Raw genomic sequence first — 19,466 nt, 5'->3', positions numbered from 1 at the left:
GTGTGTGTGTGTGTGTGTGTGTTTAGTGAAACATGGTACTACTATGAAATGCAGGACATGTTGTCCTTGAACTGGTGACCCTTCTACTTCTGTTTTCTGAATGTAGAGATCATAGATGTTTACTACCTATGCCTGCCCACTGGACTTTATTTTGGCCAACAAATCTGAGTCAGGTGGTGCTGTGCAAAGTGGCCACTCCATGGTGAAAAGCAAGGAATGCCTTCCATTTCACTCCTTGTTTCTCTCTTATCCTGGCCTCATATCTGTTCGCTAGGATATTGGGACATTTTCTCAGAAAGACTCAGTTTTAGAAAAGTCACCTTAAATGTGAATGCTTCTTTTTTCACTGACTCATGTTTTCTGACAAAAGACCATATTCCTGCAAATGAGCACTTCACCAGCCCCACCAGGCTCTTCCTTACATGGAGCCTTGTCTTGATTTTGGTGCTCACTGATGACCTAAGGTGCTGGACAAAGGATGAGGTATACACTTGACACTGTAGGCCCTTCTCCAGCAAGGGGCTGAGAAAAGGCCAGCTAGTCTATGGGGTTTTTGTATTAACAAGTTGCCTTGGAAGCAATTAAAAACAAAAGTGGGAATTTATGTTTACATCTGGAGTTTCTAAACTTTGAAAGCTTTGCTCACTGGATTTTCAGTAAGGAAAACCAGAACACACATAGAAGCATCCATCTCCATAGTCAGATCTTTGTTGAAATCTTTGGAAAATGAAATTGGTAACTAGTGGGATGGCTTTACAAGAAACAAATGAGCTTCAGTGTTGTGTCCAGGGCAGGGGTTTACACATGTGGGAGATAGGAGAGTGTCTCCCATGTTTAAGGGTCACAGAACCACCCAAGGTACATCTGGAGTTCAACTGCATTATGGCTAAAAATAGCTCTGATGGAGTATACAGGGGACCTGACTGCATTGATAATATGATTTCTAAGGCATGTCTGTCCATTCTATGCTAGTGTGACAAAATGTCTTAGATGAAAAACTACCAGGAAGAAAGCTTATTTGTACTCATGGTCTCAGAAGTCTGTGTATGCTGACTTGGCCCTGTTTCTTTGAGCTTGGAATGGTACAGTACATTATGACAACAGTGATTAGCAGAGGTATTTCTCACTTTATATCAATCATAAAGTAGATGGGAAGGGAGGCAAGGAGGGAGAGAAAGAGACGTGGAGGGTGAGACATAGACAGACACATATATATGAGAGAAATACATGTATGTATATGATAGATAGATAGATAGATAGATAGATAGATAGATAGATAGATAGATAGATAGAAAGTGAGATATGGGGACCACAATCCTACTAATCAATAAAGTTTCAGGCTAATAAGCTTTTAATCTATTAACACAAAGACCATTATTTCAGATTATAAGAAAGAAGAAATCAATTATAATTAAATTATGTCATGCTGCTGACTGTAGACTTTATCTAGAGTTCAGAGTAATTAAAATGTAAAAGTGCTTTTATAGTCTATGAATTGTATGTGTATGCATGTGTGTGCATGTGCGCGCATGTGGTTGTGTGATTGTGTGTGAAACAGAAGTTTTATAAAGCAACTTACATGCTCTTTTGCTATGTAGAAAGTCTATTGTAAGTTTTACTATTTTCAGGGGGTTATGAGCACTTAATGTACTTTTCCAATTCCAAAATAATGAATTTTATCAAGAATAAGGCTAATTACTGGGTGTGGTGGTACATGTCTTTAAACTTGTCACTTAGGAGGCATAGTCAGGTCAATAGACCTCTGAATTTGCTTCCAGCCTGGTCTACATAGTGAGCTTCAGGGCAGCCAAGGCTACAGTGAGACTGTATCTAAAAAAAAATAATTTATTGTAAAAATGAAAGATAAAAAAAAAAGAAAGCTAGTGCCACTAAATTATGGAACCCACTACAAGTGTTTTAAATTTGAGACTCAGTATTATCAGCTTGAAAATAGAGTATTGGAAGTAACCACTACAAACACCTAATCCCAAAGCATATCCTATGCTGTATGGTTTTAGATAATTGTATCATTCTGATCATGTTTAAGACACAACTCTTGATGACACATGACATTGAACTAACTTTGGGAAGGGAACAATTATATTGTTCTGTCTGGATCATTTTGACAGAGTCAAGGGTTACTGAAACCAAGGGCTCAAAGATTGGGGGCTCTTTCTCTCTCTCCCTTGCTCCCTCCCTCCCTCTCTCCTACTTTTTCTGATTTACTCTTCTCTGATTGTTTCATTTTCTTAGATTAGTGTTCACTGAGAGATTTGGCCTTGTCCATTAACATCACCATGGTCCACACCTTCCTTATTTTATAGGCCAAGAAATACCTTCTGAAGGATCTGATTGTTTCATCTGGGCTCATGTGATCATTCCTAGATTTCAGGGAAAAAAAATCTCTTATAAGAGCTATGTGGACGATATGCGAGTAAATATAGTTCTCCAAAAGAAGAGTCTTGATCCCTTGGGAAAACACAATAGATGTCCATCGTACCTAGAAACAGAAGCCCCAGGCACTGTACACTGTGTTTCCATCTCACTTGACAGATTTTATAACAGAGTCTAACAGACGGCCAGTGACAGTCAGCAGGCAGTATGTGACTGTCAGTGTGAGAACATGGAATGAAAAACTGGATGCTTTCAAAAGAGAGAAACTTTCCAGAAAAGAAACCATTTTCCTCTCACTACAGGACTTCAAGTGAAGTGTAAGAGTTCTGTTGGGGAAGCAGAAAATATTTCAGAATTAAAAAAAATATCTTAAATGTTTTTTAGCTGAGGAGGCTGTAACCTGTCACTTACAGGCATTTCATAATGCTCATTTTAGGGATTTGGAGGAAGCATCTTCCCACACGTTCCCTTCTCTTTCTCTGTACCATTTCATCTACTGCATTAAAAGATCACCTTGTAGCTGGCAATTAAGGATGGCTGCCTACCACTCTCTGCACACAGTACAACGATTTTATTTTACTTTCTTAGTACCTTTCATCTCTTGAATCCAGCTATTCTCAGTTTTGCCATGATCTGCCAGAATTTTGTAAATTATAGCACTGATTGACTGCCAAGAACTATGTACCCATTACAGCTTTATTTGGACAGTGTTTTTGAACCTTAAATACAGTATCTGTTTCTGTAAGTACAACCTTCATGATCTCTCTCTCTCTCTCTCTCTCTCTCTCTCTCTCTCTCTCTCTCTCTCTCTCTCTCTCTCTCTCTCTCTCTCTCTCTCTCTCTCTCGGATACTGGGCTAATGGCCCGAGCAAATTAGTAGTGTGCCAACTAACATCTTAAGAGGAAGAACCATTTCAAAGTGGTCTTGTAGAGAGGGGCACTTCACTCGTTCCAGCAGGGCAGTAAGAGAAAAGAACCCCCTGTCTTATTCCATGAAGTGTTGGATGCTTACCTGTGGAGGTAGAACCTATATACTTTTTAAGTGATTTCTGAAAATTCCAAACAAAGTAAACTCAGTCCTGATATAAAACTGTAAACAGAGAACCTCAAGGGAATGCAAAGAGAATTGAATTTGAAAGACTTGATAAGAGCAGAGGGTGTGGAGGCCCACATCTGTAGCAGAGGGATCATGAATTTGAGGCCAGCCTGAGCTACATAGTAAGTGAAAACATGCTTGAGCATTTATGGAGTCCATGCTTTAAATAATAATGATTATTATTTTAAAAAAAAGAGAAACTAGAGGAACTAGGTTTTAAAATCTCCTTTACAATAGAGAAGATAGACTAGGAGAAATGTCTCGGTGGTAAGAAAACTTGTTGCTCTTGCAGAGGACCTGGATTAGATACCCAGTACCCACATGATGGCTCACAATTGTCCATAATTCCAGTTCCAAAGTATGCCCTCTTTGACTTTTATTGGCACCAGTCATGCATAAGGTTCATATAAATGCATGCATACAGGGAAAGAAATCACACATATATAATAGAGAGGAATCTAAAGGGTGGATGATGGCTTTAATGTGGGTCATACTAAAGGACAAAGAAACAAAGCCAGGCACTCCTTGGTGTGCAATGGCATTGCATAATGATTAACCCACTTACACTTGAAAAATATCATAAATTAAATAAAATAAACCCATTTAATTGATGCTGAGATCATCATCCCCTGAACTGAGAATAGTTTTGCAAACAAGGTAGCCAAGAGTCAATGCTCTCCCAGGATGACATCTAAATCATTGAATGAGGTTGCACTGAAGTTCTAGAAGCAACGGACGTGAAAGAACATTGTGAATTTGAAAACTTCAAACCGTGCCAGTTGTTTATTGCATGCTGGGTAAGGGGGAGCTCAAGCTGATTCATTTGACTGCAGTTATCCCAAATGCAAAGGCTGAGGGTGAGGGTGTTGTGAGAGAATGTAATTTGAAATATACATTATACTCTTCTACCTGTTGCTACATTGCATTGTTCCTATTAATTTATTTATGTATTCACTTTACATCCTGATTCCACCTCCCTCTTCTCCCAGTACCCCTCACACAGCCCCTTCCCCTCCCTTTCTCTGAGAAGGGGAGGTGCCTCCTGGATACCAACCTGTATTGGCACATCAAGTCACTGAAGGACTAGGTGCATCCTCTCCCACTGAGGCCAGACAGGGCAGCCCAACTAGGGGGACAGGATTCATAGGCAGATAAGAGAGTCATGGATAGCCCTTGCTCCACTTGTTAGGGGACCCACATGAAAACCAAGCTGCACATCTGCTACATATCTGTAGCAGGGCTTAGGTCCAGCCTGTGTATTGCATTGCATTTTTTTCAGGAGGGAATTGAAGCTCATAAATGGAAAGATTTTTCCGTCTGAGACATACATTTACTCAGGTATAATAACTTAATACCATGACTCTCAACATTGCTTCCTACTTGAGAGACTGACCAAGGGTGGACAAAAAAGCATAGTATTGACTATATGTTGCATGGGACATAACATCTAGGTCCTGACTCAGTCAGGTAAACAAAGACATCCCCAGTCAACCCCAAGAAGCCCTTCTCAAGTTTTTAGTCTTCCATTCTGAACAAAGAAACAAATAATTACCTATACAAATCTGTAGGTTTCAAAATCTAGGAAATCACCACTTTGGAAGTTCACTTCACCCAGACGCAGAGAAAGGAGTCATTGCCATTGTGACTCTTTCAGGTTAGTAGTAGTTGAAATGAGAAAAGTTTTGAATGAAAAAAATGAGTGGCTTTAGTCATAATGCTGAATGATAACCATATAGGCTGATGGACATGTTAATTAAAACTCAGTTATGGTGATTTTTCACAATATATCCACCTTGAATAGATACATTTGTATTGATCTTTTACTTGGTAAAGCTGGAAAAGATAATGTTGCAACTAAGGCCTAAGACAGAACTGTGCACAAAGATGCATAAACCAACCCAAAATGCAAGAATCAGTATTCTTTTCTAATTATATGTGATGTACTCTGTCATGTTCAATTCTACTTTTCTTCTCTCCAAAAATACTACTTTTGAGTGCAAAAATACTACTGTGATTGATGCTATTGTGTGAAAGGAGCCTGGGATGGTAACAAACGATAAAGGGGGCATATCAACTTGTTCCACTGGAACATTCTAGTGAATCTTCTACCCTCGATGGAAACATTGTCAGTAAACACTTTCTTAGCAGAAGTTTCTCTGGATCTCTGGATGCTTTTGTTCTATGTATAACAAGCCTCTTCCTCCATATGCATCCTCCTGTTTCCTTACCTCCAGGGTTTTATCTGTTACTTTTCGTGGATTTTGAGAAACAAGTTGTACAAAGAAGTGTCTTTACAGTTTCTGCTGCTGTGAACACTTGCCCAGGGCCTGAAGCAAACACTCTGTAAAGCTTAGGTTTCTTTCAAGCACCGCTCCTCCAATAACTTTGTTCCCCTCTGTCCACCCATCTTATAGATTGGCCCTTGATTAATGTACTACCCTTTGTTTCCTGTTCCCATCCCAGGCTCCTTTCACACGATAGCATCAACCACAGTAGTAATGCACTCAAAAGTAGTGTTTTGGAGAGAAGAGAAATGGAGTGGAAATACTGGTCTAGTTCCTCTCCTGTGGGAAAACGTTGCCAATAATGTTTGATTATTACAGAGTAATGATCTTCCATGTGGGACTCAGGGCTCTGATTTCCCAAAGTCCCCCGTGGGTTAAAATCTCCTGCAGTTTTACCCATGCTGAAAGGTTACTGTTCTGCCCTCGGTCCACACATCTTATAGATTGGCCCTTGATTGATGTCACTACATATGCTTGTATGCTCACAGGCATTATGGACAGCTAGAAGGATTCAAGAAAGTAAGCAACAATATTGTTCCATGGCAAACATTTTCTACTGGCTCCCATTTCAGAAGGATTTTTAAGGTATGAACGTGTATAGCAAACCACTGTTTCAAAATATAAACTATTATAATACCTTGAGCCAGAAAGACATTTTCCCCTTACACAAATTTTATCATTGAATTTAGGGATTAAACTTGACAGCAATTTATTTCACTGGAGAAGATTGAGTTTATGGCTTTTCCTGGTGGCTCTTAAATTGAGTAAATACAGATGATTTTCTGAATCATAAATCATATAAAATGGTTTAGACAGGGATTTTTGAAAATACACAGAAGAGTTTGATAGTGCTGATATTCTTGTCCTATATGTAATACTTCAAATTTCATGACCATAATGTATGATCATCACATTTTTCTATTTTCCCCAGAAGTTCATTCGTAAGCACAAGGTAATAGAAGCCTTTAATATACATTCACTGAATTAAGTAGAAAATGCGAGTGTGAATCATCAAATTAGAGGCTGGTAAACAAACCCAAGATAAAATAACTTCTTTCATTTTAATATAATATTTTGAGTACATATTCCACAATGGAATATTGTTGAAATAGCTGAGGTTTAGACAGATGTTGTGTCTATCTTATTTGGTTTTTTGGAAAGAAAGATTCAGAGGAAAATGTTACAAAATACGATGTTTTCTAGGATTCTGAGGCCTACTTTTAATCCCCTTAAGGGACTTTTGTATGACAGAAGGTATACTGTGCTACCAGTTTAGTTTAATAAAGAATTCTACAGCCGCATCCTTGGCTTCATCTTTAGATAACATTTCCTTGTTGATTCCCTGTATTTCATCTTTCTTCCAAAGCTAACCAAATATCTTTGTTCTAGGGGTTGCCTGAATGAATCTTCGAATTGTGTCAAATGCTCTATATACTGTTTTTACAGTATATGTTTTTACTGTTTTTCCATGCCTGTGATAAGTTTTTAATTTATAAATTATGCAAAGAGATTGACAATTTTAGAGTAGAATAATCACAAGTATACTAAGTTATGAAAATAATCACCAATATATTATAATAAGTTATGAAAATATGGTCTCTTGTAAACACACATTTAATATGGTGTTTCTTCTATGGTGAGATGTGAGGCCTACATCACAATCCAGTGCCTACATGATGAAATGAAGTGAGATGAATAATTAAGCACTTATGCTATAGTTTGGCTTCTGTATTTGGAGGTAGGGCAGGCATTAGGATTTTATCAATAGAAGATTTGAATCTTTTATAGATCACAGCAACTTCAGCATATGAGCTTTTTCCTTTTCTACCTTGGGAATTTTGACTTTCATTTTACTCAAAGAAAAAACATTACAGCTTCTCTCTGACATATTCAAGTTGCCAGCTCCTGTGCTTTAAAGCTATCATTAGTAAAATAAGGTTACATGAACACAGATACTTTGATACTTTAACAATTTATCTTAAAGCAAATAGCTCCCAAATCAATGGATGAAAATTATAAACAGCTTGCATACTCTGGATAAAGATGATTCAGGTCCCAGGTCAGAACATTTTATTTTATCATGCTATTTAGGATGATATGTATTGTAAAGCCTGTGGGTTAAATATTCCTGGAATTTTCCATTTAATATTGTTGAACCTCAGTTACGCATGACTGACAAACTGCAGAAGGTAAAATGTTCATTTCCTTTGTCTTAATGATCATATTAAAGTGCCCAGTATTTACATGAGACTATTGCTTACTAGATCCTGCAGGTACAGGATCTAGTTATTTCCCATCACTGTAGAGTGTGTCACTGGACATAAATAGTCTAGAAAAGAATAATGTGATCTAATGTAGATTCATATTTATTTTGATTTTTTTTGTTTGTTTGGGAGGTTGGTTCTTGACATATGTTCTCACTCTATTGTCTAGGCTGGCCTTGAACTTATGAACACTCTCCTGTTTCAGCCTCTCAGATGTTTGAATTAGATAGGTCACAATGTCCAGCTTCTTCTTGCTTTAAATGCGTTTTCTCTCTTATCCCATAATAAAAAGAGAATAATATTAAGGGAGTATCACATATTTCTTTACAACATGTGTTAGCATGGGATGTGGAAAAGAATGCTATAAAAGCAGGACTCCTAATTTTTTTTTTTTTTTTTTTTTTTGGTCACAGAGCCTTATTAAAAGCTATTTGATGCTATAATCTTTTCCTCCTGGAAAGTGAATTCACGTAGTAAAAATGTGTTCTGGTTGATTATGGAGTGTTTGGCAGTATGCAGGTGAGGAATCCGTAGTGAGTTCTATCTAGTTTTTCAGCAACTTTAGTATAAAACGGATGCTGTGACTTTTAATTAAATATATTGATATCTGATACTATCAAATTATATTTAGAACAAAGGTCACGAGGGGAAAAAATCCTGACAAAATATTAAGAATGCAGAAGTACAAAATCACTAAAAACAAAACAAAACAACAAACAAACAAAACAAAACCAATCCTTCTGGTTGATGATACATCTGCCAGCTCAGATTATGTATATCATTTAGCCAACTGGCTAGGTTTTTCATCGGTCTCGAATTTCTCTCCACTCCTAGTTGAATATGAAGAAAAGTTATGGCATGAGGAAAGGAGCACTATAGTCATCTTCCAAATTCTATATCCCTCATGAAATTTCAATACAAATAATGCATATTACTTTGAGGCCTTGGTGATTTTATCAATGTAGGGATTCCAAGCGAAAGGGAAGCCCAGGAAAACCCTTGTTTGAACCGTTGGGAAGTTGTGAGTGGTTACTTTAAAAACATCTTTTGAATTAGAATTTCCTGCAAGGAGAGCAGAATTACAAATGGATTTGGCTGTAGGTCTAGCTAAGGGACAGAGTCATCCATGGCTTAGAATTCCTGATTTCTGAGCCAATGTTGCATTTGCCTTTGTGTGGAAAAAGCATTCTCTCCAAAGAGGGGTAATTCAAACCATGTGCAGGCTGAAGTGATTATGTCACATTAACCCTCAAGCAAGATACTTCTAAAGGGATCACTTTTTATAGAGAGGCCTTAGAGAAAAGCCCCCTCTCTCTCTGCCCCCTGACTGCTTTTTCCACCACTTCTTATTCTGTGGAAACCCTTTAGCTAATATGTATGATTCTTCTTTGCTTCACGAAGCCCAACTTCCTGAACACATTGAATCTGTCTTTTACTTTATTGTCTCCCTTAGGATGTCTATTTTTTAAACTAGTTACCAGATGTTTTATAAGGTTGATCTATATATTCAGGTTGAATATAAACTGAAAATGTTCTTAGAGTAGTAACTAATACCCATTTATTTTCTTTGAGCCATTTTTTGAAATTAATAACAGAGAGGAAGTCTCCATTCATGTTTGTATCACCTTGGATGTATTCAACTTCAAGCAACAGTACTATGCACAGTAGCTTAAACTGGAAGGACATTTATTGTTGATAAAGTAAGCACAGAGGTCACTGATATCTAAAGGTTATTTAGCTGCCAAATGAGATCATCAAAGACCCCAGGGTTATTTTTGAATTCATCCATTCTACCATCCCCAGCTGAAATAATCAGTCCTAAGAATTTGTACCTCATGCTAAAGAAATGGATCTTAAACATTATACATATACAATACCCTCAAAAGCATGGGGGAGAAAAAGGGAAGAGTCTTGTCCTGAACATGTGTCTTTTCTCTTTGGGAACACCTTTACAGTATAACACATAAACAGGAGAATTTTCATCTGCCAAATACTAGTTTCCATGACTATTCCTGAAGAAATCGCTGGGAATGGCTATCTGTCTGAACACAGAGCCAGGATCTCATCCCCGTAGCAAGGAAAGCTTAGAGCTAACCCATCGTCTGATCTGTTGTTAAGAAATGACTAGCCAGATCTGATGGTGCCAGCCTCTAACTCCATCAACTTGATAAGCAGCAGAAGACTAGAAGTTCAAGGTCTGTGCAGTCTAAAGAACGAGTTCAAGGATAACCTAGGCAATTTAGTAAGGTGGAGTGCTTCCCTGGCATACACAAGGTCGTAGGTTCAGTCTCCAATATCATAATGAATGAATGAATGAATGAATGAATGAATGAATGAATGAAGTAGTGAGCAAGAGCTTTTGGATTTGTTCCTCAGAACTTCACAAAACAGAAGCAAGGAGACCATGGCTACTAGATATTGGAGTAGCAGATTCTGCCATACTGTAGACCCTTCACCTTGGGGTGAGCTAACCACAAGGATTGGTTTTGTTTTGTTTGTTTGTTGTCTTCCCTGCTTGTTCTAGCACTACTCAAGGGGCCACTTACCTGTCAGTGATCCCAAAGCTTGTTATCTCACATGTGGAAATGCAGGAGCAAAAGGCAATAAGGCTTAAGGAAAATAGCTTAATGGGCTTAGAACTAAGAAGAACTAGACTTGAGCCCCAGTTTACCGTTCATTAGCTGTAAAACTTTGAAAAGTAGTCTAAGCAGTGTCTGTCATAGGCTGGCAGTGTGTGTTCTTTCTCTTCCCAGGAGTATTCGCTCGGTCAGAAAACATCTTGATGTCAAGTGAAAGGATAAACTAGTTAGGAAGTTAGTACCCTCAGAGCTCCCAGGGACTAATCCACCAGCCAAAGAGTAGACATGGTGGGACTAATGGCTCCAGCAGCATATGTAGCAGAGGATGGCCAAGTCGGTCATCAATGGGAGGAGAGGCCCTTGGTCCTGTGAAGGTTCTATGTCCCATTGTAGGGGAATGCCAGGACCAGGAAGCAGGAGAGGGTGGGTTGGTAAGCAGGAATAGGTTTTTTTTTTTTTTTTCCAGAGGGGAAACCAGGAAAGGGGACATCATTTGAAATGTAAATAAATAAAATTTCTAATAAAAAAAACTAGTTAGGAAATAGAAGAAAAGTTCAACTGTAGTGCCTTTATCCCATTCAGCCAAGCTACATCAAAATCCTCTCTCACAATGTCAGAAGAGTTGTAGGTGGTGACAGTTACAAAGAGAAAGCTGGGCAATTTTCTCTCTGTGACAAAATACTTGAGGAAAAAAATCAGTTTAAAGAATGAAAGAATTCTCTTGGCTCACAGTTTTAGTTCCTGGTCAGCTGTCTTGATTGATTGGGGTATCTGCAACAAGGCAGAGCATTATTGAAGTGTATGGACCAGAGAAGGCTACTCACATCATGATATCCATGAGAGGATATCATGGGAGGCATGGCTAGGCTCCAGCAGCCCTATAATCTTCTTCAAGGGCTCACCACCAAACCCCTAAGGACCCTCCCATTCAATGATATTTCTTAACAGTTTCACAACTTTCCAGTAGTCTCCTGAGGATCAAGTTTTTAACACACAAACCTTGAGGGACGTTTCAGAACTTAACTGTAGCAGCAGAAAACACACACACTCATCTCTGAGTTGGTTCACTTAAATCTTTCCTAGGGTTTAGTGTAGGAAACATAACCATCACTAAGCATTTGGGGCAAAAGGAAATTAAATGGAAGAAATAACAGACTTACAAGTCAAATGGACCTTAACAAGCTAAGTCTGTATCAGTGGTCAGTAGCACTCTGCTCCTGTTATCAAAGTGCTGTTTCTTTGACTACCACCACTGCCAATGTCATATTCTGTCTACTCTACAATGTTGGACAGGGGACAGTGGGCATGGCACCTCACTGCTGTCAACACAGCCACTAGAGCATATTTTCTGCCCACACAACTGAGAAAATGAATAAGACCTTCCCTAAAACCAACAATTGACTAACGGGATTTCATAAAACGTAAAAGCTTCGTATAGCAAAGGACCCTTCTTGAAGCAAAAAGGCAGACTACAGAATGGGAGGGAAAAAATCTTTACATCTGACAGATGGTTATAGTCTGAGCCCTCCCACATTGATCACTAGTTAAGAAAAATGCCTTACAGGTTTGCCTACAGCCTGATCTTGTGGAGGTATTTTCTCAGTTGAGGCTCCATCTTCTCTGATGACTCTAGCTTGTGTCAAGTTGACAGAAAACTAGCCAGTACACAGGTTGACAATGCCTCCGCAATGCTTCTGGAATGAGTTACCTCTTTTGGATTTATTATTAGACTTCCAAACATTACACACCATTGCTATTGCTTAGTTATTGTTTACAAGTTGATGATAAGACTCTATTGTTGAAGATATTTGAGTCTCGGGGCATGGAGAAAGCATGCTGGTATTGATGTGGGTATTTCATCTCTACTGGATGGCAAGCATACTGATGGAGAGACTCATACCCCTGGGGTGGGCTAATCCACAGTTTCTGTGAACTATAATAATGAACTATAATAATGACTAGTTATTATTAGACATACCCACTGGGGCAAGTAGTGGCACAAATGTTATGGAAGTAACCAGACACTTTCTGTTTGCATTTAAAGCCTGCTTAACAGCTAATATAGTTACTATCAGCTGGGCCAAAACCCATGGCTGGTTAGGCCACAGGTTCTTGGGGGGAGAATCTAATACTGTTTTCCTAAGTCTCATCGTTATACTCATAGTAAATCTTTCAGTGCTCACCTGAGAACCTTTCTGCAGTAGGTGATAATGAACACATAGACCCACTACTGCTCCAAATGTAGAAAATAAGATACCGTGGAGTGGTTAGTCCTAAATGGGGCATATATATCACACACCCCTGAAAGGCTCAGGGATCATCCCAGAAGAGAGACAGAAAGACTGTAAGAGCCTGAGGCAGTTGATGTCTACAGTGAAGGAGTGTTGGTGAAACACAAAAAACTATACACATGAACTCAGTGCACTTGGGTCTACATGCCCAAGGTCAAGCCAGCCAAAATTCCAGCATTGAGGAGGCAAGACTCACCCCTAGCCGTAGTGCTATTGCCATTGATGACTTTGCTGTGTGCGAGACAGACAGTTTTCTTCAGAGATGCAGCTCCAGGAGGAGGAGGAGGAGGAGGAGGAGGAGGAGGAGGAGGAGGAGGAGGAGGAAGAGGAGGAGGAGGAGATCACATGAAGTTGGAAGAGAAAATGGTAGTGAAAATATAGGATGGATTGAAACAGAAGGGATGTGATGGATCTTATCAAAATTGCATATTTAAAATTCTCAATAAAAACTACCAATAATCACAAAGAGTAATACCCCTTTCCTTTCATCTTTCAAATCCCTAAAATGTAGACTTGTCCACAATCGATGAGTAGGGGAATCTAGGAACTATACTTTGTAAATTTCCTACTTCCATAGCACCAAGGAACAGTGAAACAAAAGATTCTGTAAATGGGAGCCCTTAAACAATGTTTGCTGTGGCTCATCTATTCATAGATATTTACAGTGTGATCTTTTATTACACAACGTGTTTGTGGTTGAAAACAGGCAACTATGAAATACCTCTTTGTGGTTCCTGGCTCTCTAGGCCTTGAACAACTGGTTATATTATTGTGATATACATGACAAAAGTGCCTTCGATAAAGGATTTGCAAATCCAGTGCAGTTAAGAGATTAGACCCAGGCACCAGGAAATGTAACCATTGCAGCAGACAATTAGTATTAAGTACTGTGGGCAGGGGTGTTATGGAGCTCATGAAATATGGAGTTGCTGGGGAGTTGAGGTTTCTTTTCTCAAGACCCACAGAATAGTAAGAACTGGGAATATTTGGCTTGACTGTTGACATGTTTTATTGTAGAAAAGATCAACCCTGCAGGCCATATTTGATCACAAGATGGTACACTTTGCGGTTGTTCAGGCCAATTGTCAATTACATGCCAGACACCTGTATAGTGTCAGAATTTGTGCAAATGATTGACTTTTTCAGAAACTTGAGTATGTGGAATTAAAGGAATTGCTCCCAATAGGAAATATAGCTCATTCTAAGAACGTCGGGATCTGTGCTTTGGGGGCTACATTTTCATTGTGTTTTGGAGCCACATGCACTGTTAAAGTTCTAGCCTTAGCAAGTTTGAGGCTGGAAATAATGGATTTTTCATAAGCACATGGGACAGTTAAAGTGAGCTACACGAATATGATTGGACTAGGGAAAAGCGTGGAGAAAAGGACGTAATCTGTAGCTCCAAGAAACACTTATGTCTAAATGGCAGACTAATGGAGAAGCTGTGCCTGGAGAGTGTTCCAAACAGAAAGAAAAACAAAAACAAAAACAAAAACTAAGGACGCCAATGTGGACAAAAATGTTTATGGAATGGGTAGGTGCCAGTTCATGCTGAATCCTCCAGACCATTTAACGGGGGTGCTGAGCAGATTGTGTGTGTGTGTGTGTGTGTGTGTGTGTGTGTGAGAGAGAGAGAGAGAGAGAGAGAGAGAGAGAGAGAGAGAGAGAGAGAAAGAGAGAGAGAGATCACTGAGATCACTGCTCATGATGTTTTTTTAAAAATTTGCATGATTAAAAACTCACATGGAATTTTGTCATTTCCTTGGAATAGACTTGAAGCAGTGGAATACTGCTGTATTAAGGGATCTGATACCAGGCTTTTGATGTATGTTCCTAGATTGCATTCCTAGGTTTCACGTCCACATGTTTACTATTTGACATGGAGCAATGAAAAGTCTGTAACTTTGAATAACCAAGGGCTCAGGTACAGAAATCTTCAAACAAGCAGAATGCAGGAATGACTTCCTCTGGTTGGGAAAATTTCTCCAAATGGTCACATTGCAGCTGCCCTCCTTGTCTCGCCTTTCGTTTCTGTGTTCTCCATCTCGCCTGAAGAACACCAGTGAAACGGGGGCCATTAATTATGAGCTCACCCTGATGAAGGTTTGAATAAGCTCCTTGGAGAGCCTTTCCTTTTCAATTTCAGTGGAAGGTACCTGGGAAGTAAATCTGTGGCCTCAATGGTGTTGATGTAAGGGTTGGTGATCAGAATGAAATCCCTACATTTAGGATTGCTATGTTGAAGCCTGAGACTTGCTGACCACTTCAAGGGTTCAAGATCCACTTTCCATGGGAATTCATATCTAAGATCCTCAAAATGACTTGACTTTAACTTCCAAGTGAATTCATTTCAAATCATACTTTCTCTCCCCTGCCCTCGGCCTATGGGATTTGAGGCTAGTAAGACTGCTTGGGAAATTTCACTTTAGCCTCAGCTAGGTGAGGAACTCTGAAGAAACACCAAGTCCTCAGTTTCAATACAGACTTCCCAAGGCAGAAGTATATTTCTTTTGTCATCAAGGTAAGACATTTGATTTCCCTTCTTGGACTCCATCCAAATTCATTTCAGCAGATGGACTTATTTTAGGTACTACAAACACAAGGTTCTACTGGGTTATCTTTGTCTACTGGAGGAACTGTGGGTTGGGTCTGAGTCACACACATTTTATGGTGTCTGCTCTGGCATGAGCTTCATAGACATTGGCATTGTCTCAGAGTGAAGTTGACTTTCTTGCTCTTTCCCAATTCGGGAATTTCATATGGCGCTGTGGTGATTCCCAAAACAGTCTGAGGCTCATTTTGATTGGCTCTAGCCACTACAGCCGAGCCAGGTTCACTCTGAGAGGTCCCTGTCCCTTCATGAATGGCCACAGAAACTTCTGCTCTTGGCTCTGCAATCTAATAGCACCCCTTGCATGGATGATGCCAAAGCAATGCTTTGAAATAGGCACCCATACTGTGTGGCTTTTCTTGCTGCAGTTTCTGTTCTTTTTTTTTTTATTGTAGGATCTGGAGACTCACCACTAGAAGACGATGGAGTCTGGTATTCACACTCACTATATAAAGGTGAATGCTTTGCTTATGTGCTGACAAGGACCTGCTGATGCCAGGAGATATTTCTTTAAAGCTTCGCAGAGCAGACTGTAATAAAGTGACCAGACAACACATCGGCATTCTAATTGCCTGTCCAGGAAAATAAATATTTCAAAATAAATGTGCATAGGCACTCATCCTTCCAATAGGAAAACAAAGGGAAGGAAAAAGAAAAAAGAAATCTCAGGAGTGCTGCCTTTCAGCACCCCATGGTCATTTTATTCTCTTAAATTTCTTTACTGTCCTCACTTCTGCCAAGGCAAGCTGTAGCTGATGATAGTGAAAATCAAGCCTGATTCATACATTACAGCCAGAAGTGTGCCGAGCAAACCATCCAAGGTAGGCGCTGCGCCCAGTGCTGTTAATGTACTGACTGCCCAGAGAAGGGGAAACCTTGATTTTCATGATCCTCATGCTCTTGCCAAGCCCAGCCTGGATCCTAAGATGATAAGTAAAATGTGCTGTTGTCAAAATTAATTTGAACTTAGCAATGGGAAATCCAACTCTCCACAGTTCCCCCAGTATCCACTCCCAGCAGGTATCTAAAGCCTAAGGAAGAAGCTTCTGTACTGGCTCAGGTAAGTCTACCCACAGCTACTCCTGCTGCTGCTGCTCTGCAGCCAGGGAGCTCAGGGCAGAAACTAAGGGAAATACAAATGCTTTTTGTCTCGAACAGCTTCCTCTCACTGCAGAGGAAAGCTCTCAAGGAAACAGTCTGGTAATGTTTCATTTTGACATTTGGCCCAAAAAATGCATTCATACTCTGGCAGGTAAATACTACCCTAGACTGTTGTAACACTTCTGAGCTATCAGAGAATTGAAAATGTTCTGGTCAGCCTTTACCTAAAGATGGTCCTTCAGTTGTTTTCCCAAGAAGGGAGGAGTCTTTCTAAACAATGACTGGTGCCTGTGCCTAGGTGTGTTTCCATCTTTGCTTTGATTTCTGAATGCAATAGTGCCTACCTTCATTGTCATGGGCATTAAGCAATCCAACCAATCACAAATTTCTAGTCAGATGTTTGGGGTAAGGAGATGCTCTGATTCATAAGACTTTCTGAAAGTTTTTTTTTGAAAGCTCTTTGTGAGTCCCTAGTTTAAAAAGAGTCCTAACACACAATGCACTGTAAAGAGACTCCTTCCTATACAGTAGTGGTCACCTCATGTGTCTTTAGTTCACTGTGCTTGGTGTCCTCTCCTCACCTCATAGCCTTGCAAGATAGAAAGTAAATAATATATCCAAAAATATGCCTATTCCAGAACCTGACCTAAATGTTTAAGAACAAGATTGTTCACGATAAATTATTTCTCTTGTCAGTTATATGCCTTGCTTTTAAGAATCATCACACAATACATTTTATATGTATATATACACATATCAAAACATGCTATATACCTTAAAATTTTACAATAGAGAGTTAGGGTTTTTTTCTTCTTGTTATTGCTGTTATGATAAAGATCGAACCTAGGACCTTATTCATGCAAGACAAGTACTCTATTTAAGAGCTACACTTCAGCTTTTAACTGTCATTCGTTTTAAAATTTAGAGGTCAATCATAATTAACTGCAACTTTAGCTATGGAATATTAAGCTCCTCCCAGAATCTGGCACAGAATATATAATCAGTAACTGATTTGAATTGGGTCAAATTTAAAAGAAGAAAGAAAGATAAAATAGCATACATCAGGTTCCCAGTATGTGACATCTTTTTTACTTATTTGATTGTATTTATTTGCCTATTTGAGAGCTTGGGATACAATAAAGGTCAATGGTTTTACTTGGGATACCATAGTATATTCACACTACTTGAGGGAAGAGGAAGGCCCTTAGAGATGTGTCAGAATTACCCCATGTTTATAAAAGAAGGCACCAAGGGTTAGAGAGAGTAGGGAGTGAGTCCTGTGTTTCTCCCTCAGGCTGCACTTGCGTCTGAACAGGTGTTTTGGCTCATATCTATGATGCACTAGTACTTCCTTATTAGCCTGCTGCCCCATGCTGCCAGCTCCATGGACTCCATTTAATTAGAGTGCTTATCGCATTGGCCCTGGGGAATGTAAAGACTTTCCTGATTAATCAGTTTGGCTGTCTACTTGATAAACCTTGTCTTAACTGCAACGGTATAAGAGCTTCCTTCCTCCAAGCTTCTATGTTAAACATTTTGTTAATTCACTTTGACTTACCCATGGTGCTTGTCTGCACTTTAAATTCAAATCATGCACACTCACATTCTCATCATCTTTACTAAAGAACTGGTAAACTGTTTAAATACATTCAAAAGAGTTGTTTTGGAAGATACTAAAAAATAAAATGCCTTTTGCAAATAAATAAAGATTTTTTTCCCTCTCCATGGAGGCAATAGCACAGCTTTTGGATATGTAGTTGCCACTGACAGAAGAATTTGAAGAGTCCAAATAAGGGAGAAAAATCTGCTAATTACATGCTGCATTCAAATATGTGAATTTACTATATATGAAGAAACACACAGCTCTTACTCACACAGATCATAAATATACATAGTACATGTAGACTGCATGTATAAAATCTTCCAGAAAGGAAGTGTTACAGGAAGGCCTGTAGGCCTGATGTGTGCTCTGCACAGCTGAATCAACATGGTCGAAGTGAATAAATAAACTCTAGGGTGACTCCTTATCATCTCTAGGGAATGTTACTTGAGTCTTAACTTTCCAATCCACTCATAACTTTCTGAAAATCATTATATGATATAAGTACTAGCCAAAGGGAACCTGAAAATATCAGAGTAAGAAAGTGTTCTAATGCCAAAACCTGGAAAGGCTCCTTTAGCAGGGCTGATGAGCATATCCTTAGGAGAGCATTTCTGGGAAATGTGGAAGGAGGCCTGTGTTCCTTTGTGGCCACATGATGGCGAACTTACTCCATACACTGGTAGCACAGGTGCTGGTGGGGAATGAAGAGCTGAGCAGCTACAGGAAGTAGCTCTGGTTCAGTGTATTAACTCTACACTCACTGGGGGACTTCAGGGTACTTGTCCCTGACCCCTAGATAGCATAGAGATGCATGGACTGGCTGCTTCAGGAACTCCTCCACTAAGAAGGTAGTCTTGCCCTTTTGCATGGAAGGTTCCTTTGCATGCAAAAGATAGGGAAGAAGTTCACCTTTATTAGTGACATCCTAGGTATGCCTTGGGCAGTTGCCCTAGTTTGCTTCTCTATTGCCATGATAAAACACTGACCAAAGCAACTAGGAGAGCTTATAGATTATAGTCCACCAAGAGGGGAAGCCAAAGCAGGAACTCAAGCAGAGATGCTGTAGAAATGCTGCTAACTGGCTTGTTCTCCATAGTTCATTCAGCTTGCTTTCTTATGCATAACATCCAGGATCACCTGCTCAGAGTTGGCACCACCTGCATCCATTATTTGGGCCATCAATAATTATTCAAGAAAATGCCCTATAGACATGCCCATAGGTCAATCTAATGGAAACAATCC

The 19,466-nt window shown here is 39.4% G+C and overlaps 1 protein-coding gene across 2 annotated transcripts in view; it reads left to right on the top strand.

Moving 5' to 3' along the window:
• Window positions 1–19,466, top strand: part of Srpx (sushi repeat containing protein X-linked) — a 75,760-nt gene that overhangs the window by 29,261 nt on the left and 27,033 nt on the right. The window contains exon 2 of one of the 2 annotated variants that reach the window (XM_031340829.1): window positions 15,916–15,975. The exons of the other annotated variant lie outside the window; for it this stretch is intronic. Within the exon in view, the coding sequence (XP_031196689.1) occupies window positions 15,916–15,975 (60 nt within the window). The remainder of the gene's footprint in view (window positions 1–15,915; window positions 15,976–19,466) is intronic. 2 annotated transcript variants of the gene reach the window in all.

The sequence above is a fragment of the Mastomys coucha genome, chromosome X (assembly GCF_008632895.1).
Source record: "Mastomys coucha isolate ucsf_1 chromosome X, UCSF_Mcou_1, whole genome shotgun sequence".
In the NCBI taxonomy this organism is placed as follows: Eukaryota; Metazoa; Chordata; class Mammalia; order Rodentia; family Muridae; genus Mastomys; species Mastomys coucha.
The sequence above is the reverse complement of the archived record's forward strand: the minus strand, read 5'-3'. Positions and strand labels throughout refer to the sequence as shown.